Genomic DNA, 9,768 nt, shown 5'->3' on the forward strand with positions numbered 1-9,768 from the left:
GCTGTGGCATCATAGCTCACAGCAACTTCCGACTCGGGGGTTCAGGTGATTCTCTTGCCTCAGCCTCCCTAGTAGCTGGGACTGTAGGTGCCACAGCAATGCCCAGCTTTTTTTTCTTATTGTTTTTGCAGTTGTCGTTGTTTAGCTGGCCGGGGCCAGGTTCAAACCTGCCGGCCTGGGTGTATGTGGCCAGCACCCTACCCATCGAGCTACAGGCACCACCCAGAACACAATGTCTTTATCCATTTACCAGTTGATGAATATTTGACTTGTTTCTCATCTTTGGCTATTACTGTATTTATAAAGCTGCTATGAATCTGTCAGTGCAAGTTTTTATGTCCCGACATATTTTCATGTATTTCCCAACTAGGAATGGGATTACTAGATGAAATGTTAAGGGTAAGTCAAACCTAGTAAGAAACTAGCAAACTTTTCTAAAATGGCTACATCATTTTGTAATCCCCACCAGCAATGAATTTCAGTTATTCCACATCTTAAACGTTTGGTGGAAATACTTACCGATTTTAGCCATTCTAGCCATTAATGTATAATGATATGCCATTGTGATTTTAACTTGATTTTTTCTGATGGCTAATGATGTCAAAACTTCCAGTATTTTTATTTGATATTTATATATCTTTTTGAAACATCTATTCAAATCTTTCATCCATTTTAAAATCAGATAATTTTTCTTCTTATTATTACTGAGTTATGAAAGTTATATATTATGGATATTAGTCCTTTTACAAATATGTTTTAAATGTATTTCTCCCAGTCTGTGTTTGCCTTTTAATTTTCTTAACAGTGACTTGAAACACAAATGTTTTAAAATTGTGATCAAATCCAATTTACTATTTTTCTTTTATAATTAATTCATGCCTTTCATACCCTAACTAAAGAGTATTTACCTAGCCCAAGGTCAGAAGGTTTTTGTTATTTTCTTATAAATGTTTTTTAATATTTTGTCATGTTCATTTCTGTAACTCATTTTGAGTTAATTTTTGTATATGGAGTGAGGTAAAGGTGCATTTTTATGTGGATATTCAATTCTTTCAGCACGATTTGTTGAAAAGCATATCCTTTCTCCATTGAACTATTTTGGTACCTGTGTAAAAAAAAAAAACAGTTGACCATATATACATAAGTCTGTTTCTAGACTATATCTTATTCAAGATATAGTCTAGAGTCACAGTCAAAGTCAGAAGAGATTTCCAGGCTTGCCAGGAGAATGTCTTGTTCTCAGTAATTCCTCAGATGAGTTATGATATTGGTGACTATTGTAGTAAGTATGATGTTTAATCCTCTATAAATGTGAATTGTCTTTGACCTTTATCCAATTAATGTGAAAAAGCTTTCTAATGAGTAATTCTATTGTAGCAGTTGCTTAACTACAACAAAACTTAGCTTAGAACAATCCAAATATTCATTGGATTCATATATCTTATTCTGTCAATCTAACCATGTACATCCTTATACCAATATCACATTGTCTTGACTATTGTAGTCTTGATTATATAGTAAGTCTAGAACTTAAACAGTGTCATTCTTTCAGCCTCGTTGTTCTTTTTCAAAAATTGTTTTGGTTATCTTAGATTATTAGCCCGCGGGCCACATGCGGCCCTCCTAGGACATTTATTTGGCCCACTGGGTGTTTTTGCTGCCACTGCCTGTCCTGCTTAGCAGCCCACTTGTCCCGGGGCCCACAGTCTGGCCCTCCAACGGTCTGAGGGACTGTGAACTGGCCCCCTGTTTAAAAAGTTTGAGGATCCCTGTTTAGATCCTTTACATTTCCATGTAAATTTTAGAATCACATTGTCAATTTCCATAAAATTGTTTGAAATTAATGTTGAATTTTTAGATTAGTTTTGGGAGAACTGACTTTTTAACAATATTGAGTCTTCCAGTCTATAAGTATGGTGTCTCTGTTCATTTATTTAGGCCTTATTTAACATCTGGGCAGTGTTTTATAGTTTTCCATGTAGCGGTCTTTGCACAACTTTTGTTAAATTTATTTTTAAATATTTTATATTTTTGATACTATTACAAATTGTTTTTCACTTTTTTGTTGAGACAGAGTCTTAACTCTGTTGCTGTGGATAGAGTACCATGGTGTCAGAGCTCACTGCAACCTCAAACTCTTGGGCTCAGATGATCCTCTTGCCTCAGCCTCCTGAGTAGCTGGGACTACAGGCATCTGCTGCAACACTTGACTAGTTCTTCTATTTTTAGTAGAAATGGGGTCTCAGTCTTGCTCAGATTGGTCTGGAGTTCCTGAGCGCAGGCAGTCCACCCACCTGGGTCTCCCAGAGTGCTAGGATTATAGGGGTGAGTCACTGCACCTGGCCTGTTTTCACATTTGATTTTACAGTTACTCACTGGTGTTACATAGAAACACAATAACTTTTTATCCTACAACCTTGTTAAACTTATTATTTCTAGTAGACTTCTTGGTAGATTTCTTACGATTTTCCATATGGTCAGTCATTGTCATCTACAAACAAAGAGACTATTACTTCTTCCTTTCCAATCTGTATGTCATTTATTTCTTCTTGTTTTATTGCAGTGGTTAGGACTTCTAATACTATGTTGAAAAAGAAGTGCTTAGACCCTTGCCTTGTTTCTAATGTTAGGTAGAAGGCAGTTTAGTCTTTTGCCATAGAGTGTGATGCTCTTTATCAAGTTCCCTTCTGTTCCTATTTTGCTAAGAATTTTTATCATAAAAGAGTGTTGAATTTTGTGAAGTGCTTTTTCTGTATTACTATGATCATTAAAAAAAGTCTTTAACAAGACCATTTCATTATAACATTGTTTATTATTATTATTTCTAACGTTATTTAATGAGCTAGAGTTATTAATCAAAACCAAATTGATTAAAACATATTGGAAAATTTGGAACCTTTTGTTGTCATCTGACTTTGAGTGCAGACTTAAAGTGTGTTAACGCTGCTCTGTAGTGATTAATTTAAAATCTTCTACAAAGACTCCATTTTTACTTATTTCTCCTCAGTGTTGAGGAACATTTTGTAAGATATGGTACCTAAAAAGACAATAAACGTTTAATAGTGTAGACAAATGGACTCCCTAAACACCTGAAAAGTGGTTGATAAGTTTAAATGATAAGTTTTCATCATTTATACTAATGATGAAAAAAAGGGAGTAGGAAAATTTCGTGTGGGGCATGAAAAAAGAACTGACATGGTGTAGGTTTAATCAGTAATTAGTATATACTATTAATATAGGATAGATGGTTTATCAAATATCATTTAGTTCTTATTTTAGAAAAGAGTATCTGTCTTAAGGAGCAAGGTGCTTAACAGTAAGGATCTGAAATAAAACATTTAAAAATGTATATAACTTAATGAAAATTAAAAATGTTTGATGTTTACAATTAATGCTTTTTAAAAATCATTATTATTAGTAGAATAAAAATCTTCTTCCTTTACCTAGTTTTGGAATTGGTTTTACTAAAATGTGTGGGGTTTTTTTGATGCTGCTTTGATTTGAGTGCGTTTTTTTTTGTTTGTTTATTTTGATTTGAGTGTTTTAGAGCAGAGTTCTGTCAACTCAAAGCCCTACTTATTTAGTCTGATAAAGATAGTCTGCTTTGTTTTAATTTATTTTATTTTTATACTTCTTTTATCTTGGCACATGTTCTACTTAATTTACATAAGATTCTTTCTTTTATCACCTGAGTTTTATTTCTGAGTGATGATTATTAGGTGTTTTTCATGGCTCTGAGTCATACCAATATAAATTTCTTCTCCCTCATTCTGGCAATATGTTGTAAAGAGCAGGTATTACTGTACACCAGATAACCAGGATGTTTGAAGCCTGATAAGACTGTTTATTTGCCACGTATGCATTGCTCTGGATTTGTGCATGCCATCTGTAGTTTACTTTGTGGTTAGCCCAAAGAGAAGGCTGTGGTTTTTTTCTTAATTTTGGAACAAAGAGGCAAAGTATTTTTATCCCTGGTTTAAAACTCCCTTGTTTGATTATTCTAGTTTATAATTCCTATTAATATTTTTCTTATCTAGGTGAGTTCAGGATTTGAATTTCATATTTAATTTGGGGTTTGAATTTATATTTAATTTTAGTGTTTGTGTGTGTGTGTTGCTTAAAGCCTAAAGAGAGTGGTATGAAGTTTTCTAAGCAGTAGTTTAAAATAGGAAAGAACACTTTCCAACCTAATTAACATGTGAATGATCTTTTACAAATTATCTTTTAAAATAGGTAAGTAACTTAGTTTTTTTTTTCTTCTAAGTGGTGTTGATGTGTGTTAAATATGAAATTATAAAGCAAGAAATAATGTGCCTTATCTCTTGGAATTTACACATGAAAAAGTGGGAGTGTTACATGTGAAAAGACAAGTAAAAATAGGAATTTATATATTCCTAATTTATATTACATTGATATTTAATATGCTATGATTAGGTATCATTTCCTCTATGATATCTTCATATTTTGTGTCACCACTACTTTTTAAATTTATGTTAATAATTTGGCCTTCACTAACTTCCTCGGGCTACATTTCTAGTCTCTTGAACGTAGGCAGTGTTAACATTCCCACAGCCAGCTATTTCTTCTATAACCCCCCATTTATGGTTAATTAGAATTTTGCTTCCAGAGTTACTTTATTTTCTCCTCCTTCCCCCCCCTTCCTCCCACCTTCCCTTCCTCCTTCTCTTCCTTTCTTTCTTCCTCTCTTCCTCCCTCCCTTCCTCTCTTCCTCCCTCCCTTCCTCTCTTCCTCCCTCTCTTCCTCTCTTCCCTCCCTTCTCTTCCTCCCTCCCTCCCATCCTAACTTTTATCTGTATTGGCTACTTCTCTTCTGATAATCTTACATGACAGTTATAAAAATGGATAATCACTGGGTGACAAGAAGGCAACCCAAGTACACATTTGCTTGCTGTCTGTGCATGAACTGAATAACTTACAAAGTGGTCATTCACTGACTTTGAAAGAAGTAATGTGATAGAGTTTACATAGTAATTTGTGGACTGAAGAGCTATCATCAAAGTTTGTATTTTGTGTAATTGAAGTTAATATACCATGCTAGCTAAAATTTGTGCCTTGTTGCTGGGTGTTTATTTGACTAAACTATAATAATAATACCTGAAACTTGTGCCTAGTAAGATCATACAAAGTAAGACTGCCTATAACATAATTGACAAAAATCCTAAATTGAATGGGAAAAAGTATGTGTATACTGATATTATTATTCTTGGCTTTCTAAAGTTGAAACATGGAGTTAACACAATCATAATTTATTAATTTTAAAGGAATCTTTCTGAGATTTTCCCTTAGCAAAGGAAATATAAAATTCAACAGGTCTTTCTTGTTTCTCTTCTTTTCTGTTAAGAATCCCAGCTGGTAGGTGGAATATTCCAGTCCAGTTTCAAAGAAGCAACCACCCAACTTAAAAGAATAAAGTTCTGGCTTATGGCCATGTGTGTAGGGCCACTGATATCAACTTCCCTGTTCTTTGGGCATTAACATAATGCCCACCAAAGACAGTCTTTAATACCCATGTTATAGTCAGTGAAGCTTTACCTTCTTTCTATATTCCAATATTCACTTTTTGGTACTTGAAAATTTTATTTCTTACTCTCAAACTCAACCACATGTTACAGATTATTTTAAAAAAATTGTTCAGCATTTTGTTGTGTTTATAGTGAGTAGTAAGAAGGAAGATTCCTCAATGTACTTTATCTAGAATGAAATGGTCTGTACTGGTCATTGTTTTTTAAAAAGTCCTAGTAATTCACACTATAAAGTATCTATTAATAAATACTGAAAAATAATGTAAGAACTGTAGGAAAAAAAGTGAATATAAGAAGCTCTGAATTAGTACAGTGATATTCCATATTTTTAACTGAAAGACTCAATTGGTAAAGATAGCACTTTTTCCCAAATTATATTTTTCCAATTAAAATTTCAAGAAAATTTTAAACCAGAAGAGTAAGTTTAAGAAAGCAAATTGTGAAGAGAAGATAATTAAAATAATGGTTTTAGAGTAGGAATAGGCAACTAAGTCTGTAGAACAAAATAAAAACTGTAGAAACATGTTTGTAGGCAATTATGAACTAATAAAGCTAGTATTTCAAGCCATTGGGGGAAAGGATGGATTGCTTAAAAAGTGGTGTTTAGAAAACTGACTATTTTGAGGGAGCAAATAGTTTCTATTTTACATTGTAAACAAAAATAGATTGCAGATAGAGTAAACATCTAAGCATAAAAATATTGTAAGAGTACTACAGAGGCTCAGGGTATCCTTTTAGAATATTCTCCCAGAAACTGAAAAGGAAGAGACTGATAGATTTAACTCCATATTTAAAGCATAAGGTGGAAAGCACCATAAACAAAGTTACAAGCAGACAAAAGACAGGAGAATAATATCTACTGTGTGCCACAAACAAAATGTATAAGGAGAAAAAAAATGACCAAAAAAAAAAATAGACAAAAGGTATAAACAGACATTTCAAAAAAGAAATAGCAATGGTTAATACAAAAAAAGATGTTTATTCTTTTTGTGAAACTTTTTGTGTTTACTCTCTTTGTGAAACTCTTAGAACTATTTGCCAGGAGATTGGCAAAAATTAAGCCATTCATCATCTCTTACATTAGTGAGAGCATAATTAAGAGTGTAAGTTTGTATGCTTAGTTGGGTAGTGTTTATCAAGAATTAATTATCATACCATTGACATAGTGGGTATGTTTTTAGGTATAGAATTCATAGGAATACTAGCATATGTATGTACGTGGGTGCTTATTGCAGCATTGCTGTTTGAATGTTTTTGTAGTGAAAAGTTGAAATCAGCCTGCATGTTCATTAATAGAAGAATAAGTTTTAGCATATCTATACTTTGGAATACTGTGAAGAGCAGGTACTATTATGGATATAGGCTCTAAGTACCTGGCTTTGAGTTCTGGATCCATCATTTATTAGCTAAATGATCTAGGATTAATTTCTCTAAGGCTTCAGTTTTCTCATCTGCAGAATGCAGATAACTGAATCTACTTCAAAGGGTCATTGCAATAATTAAATTAGCTAATATATAGATAGTGTTTAGAATATAAGAATAAATAACATCTAGTATTAAATTATCACTTTGTAGTTATTCAAAAGAATAAAATATATTGTAACATTGTAACATTAAAAGATACCTAAGTAACTAAGTTTTAGAGCAGTATGTGCATATGGCATGAGCACCTGTTTGTAAATTTTTTTTTCCAAAGTCTCAAAAAGTAGACAACTAATATTTATAAATAAAATTAAAGATAATTTCAAAAACAGATCATGCCAAATCTTATAGACAATATAAAAAGAAGAAATACTTCAAAATCATTCTACTTCATCTGGGTACACCTGATATTCTAATTAAAATTTTTTTAAAAAGATTCCATAGGCTGTAAATTTAGTACAACTTTTGACTAACCTTTATTTTACTTTTTTTTTTTTTTTTTTTTTACCAACTGTGAGCAGGTCATTTTCTCTAAGTGATATGTGCTTTCTCTTCTTTTCCTTGGTGATTTATTAAGGTTTTCCTTGCAGGAACATGCTTACCCAGCTGATGAACTCATGCCTTTAACCTGTAGAGGCCGAGTTAGAGGCCAGGAGCCAAGTCGGGGTGATGTTGATGATGCCTTGGGAAAGTGAGTATTAACCCAAGGCATGGCATGGCACCTCAGAGTTTCAAGTCTTAGACGTCTTAGAGGCAGTTTATCCATTAATACAATAGCATTTCTGGGGATGGGCTAAGTTTTCAAGACTTAAAGTATTGCATTAAGCTCCTTTATACCCTTCTGTAATCTTTTACAAAAAAATTAAGCAATTTGTTACTTAAATCAGAGAAAAGTTAGCTGTTTTTTAAACTGGGTGCAACATTTAAAATATATATAACTTTAAAGTATTTTTTAAATGTTTATGAAGTCATTAACATGTTATAAGGTATGAATGCCTTAATATTTTTGTTTTAAAAAGTAGAATGAATGTTTCTTTGTATCTTGAAAGATATATAGCTAAATTGAACATAAACGTATGCTCAGACTTTGCAGTTTCTTCAGTGTTTCATTTACACTGTACCGTAGATACATGTGATAGATAGAAACTATCATTCAGCAGAGTATATAGATAAGTCTGCTGGTATGTTCATGGATGAGATGCTTAGAATTCTAACATTTTATGTCTTCTTATACTTGTTTCTTAGATTTTCCCTAACACTAATTGATTCTTTGGACACTCTTGTGGTAAGTTTGATTCTTGGATTTACCTTTTTTTTAAGTTTTTATAATATGCACATTCATATTATGAATATAATTGTAACACAGTAAGTATGAAATAGAAGCCCTTTAAGATGTTCAGGCTTTGCTTCTAAATAAATCTTTTACACTATTGAGTTGATGATGTCAAGTGAATGTCAAGTAGAATTAGGTAGAATAATAAGAGAGACTAAATAATTTTGAGAATGTCAATTTAATTGCTGGCACCTTAATCAGGAAATGTTTTTTCCACTTTGGATAAGGAGGTTGAAGCTATTAGATGTAATTTTAGAAAATACCATTGATGTTTTTGTTCCATAATGACATGCCACAATGATACTGAAATTGCTAAAGTAGAAGAATCTTTATGTGTAGTGTTCTCAAACATTTGTTTTTCCCAGTATGGATTTTTAGTATGAAGTGATTTACTTCTTAGTTCTCCTTTTCAATCTCATGTGGTACAGTTATTCTAATTAATTCTGGTTCAGGACTGTTTGTGAGGGCAGAGGGAAAAGACTGAGTACCAGAGGTGGTGATTTCTAAATATAGTATCATTCTAGTTTTTTACTCTTAGATCATTGTGGTATAAGAGTAGACTTGTTTGAGGATTTTCCTTAAAATATAATTCTCAACTTTGAGTTAACATCCCAAGTTTTGATTACTATTTTAAAAAAATCAAAATTCTTTGGGTGGGGCCAGGCATGGTGACTCATGCCTATAATCCTAGCACTCTGGGAGGCTGAGTCAGGTGGATAACTTGAGCTCATGAATTGAGATCAGAATGAGCAAAAGCAAGCCCCCAATCTCTACTACCATGTTTTCCTGAAAATAAGACACTGTATATTTATTTTTTCTCAAGAAGACACACTAGGGCTTATTTTCAGGGGATGTCTTATTTTTATTAAGTAGAATACAACAATCTACATTTATTCAAATACAGTCAAGCCATCTTTTTCTGGAACCTGACAGGAGGAGCCAACTTTGTTGGTGGGGCTAGTGCTAGTGATGCGTGAAGTCCTTTCCCCTAGCCATTTGCATGTGCGCAAAAGGATGCCTGTGATCACGGTTACCACACACGCACCTGCGCAATTGCAAACAGCTTGGAGAAAGGAGCTGTGGCAGATATAAGGTATTCCAGTCTTCCTTACCACTCTGTGCCAAAATGCATGGCATGGCTATGCAGTGTACCCATCACTAGGTCTTATTATCGGAGTAGAGCTAATATTTAACAAATGCATAGAAATCCTGCTAGGGCTTATTTTTGGGGTAGGTCTTATTTTTGGAGAAACATGGTATTAATAGAAAAACTGAGACAAGAGGATTGCTAGAACCCAAGAGTTAGAGGTTGCTGTGAGCTATGATGCCGCTGCACTCTGACAGCTTGAGACTCTGTCTCAAAAAAAAAAACCAAACATCTTTGGGTAGATAATAAAAATCTTGGGTTGTTGGGTGGTAGAAATTTTTTGGAACCAGGCTTTTCTTCTTTTTGTATTTCAGACTTTTATTT

The 9,768-nt window shown here is 33.2% G+C and overlaps 1 protein-coding gene across 2 annotated transcripts in view; it reads left to right on the top strand.

Moving 5' to 3' along the window:
* Positions 1–9,768, top strand: part of EDEM3 (ER degradation enhancing alpha-mannosidase like protein 3) — a 70,642-nt gene that overhangs the window by 10,697 nt on the left and 50,177 nt on the right. For both annotated transcript variants that reach the window (XM_023510758.1, XM_003785625.3), the window contains exons 3-4: positions 7,555–7,655; positions 8,210–8,249. In XM_023510758.1, the coding sequence (XP_023366526.1) occupies positions 7,555–7,655; positions 8,210–8,249 (141 nt within the window). The remainder of the gene's footprint in view (positions 1–7,554; positions 7,656–8,209; positions 8,250–9,768) is intronic.

Source organism: Otolemur garnettii, unplaced genomic scaffold, assembly GCF_000181295.1.
Source record: "Otolemur garnettii isolate 467f Iridium unplaced genomic scaffold, OtoGar3 scaffold00016, whole genome shotgun sequence".
NCBI classification, from domain to species: Eukaryota; Metazoa; Chordata; class Mammalia; order Primates; family Galagidae; genus Otolemur; species Otolemur garnettii.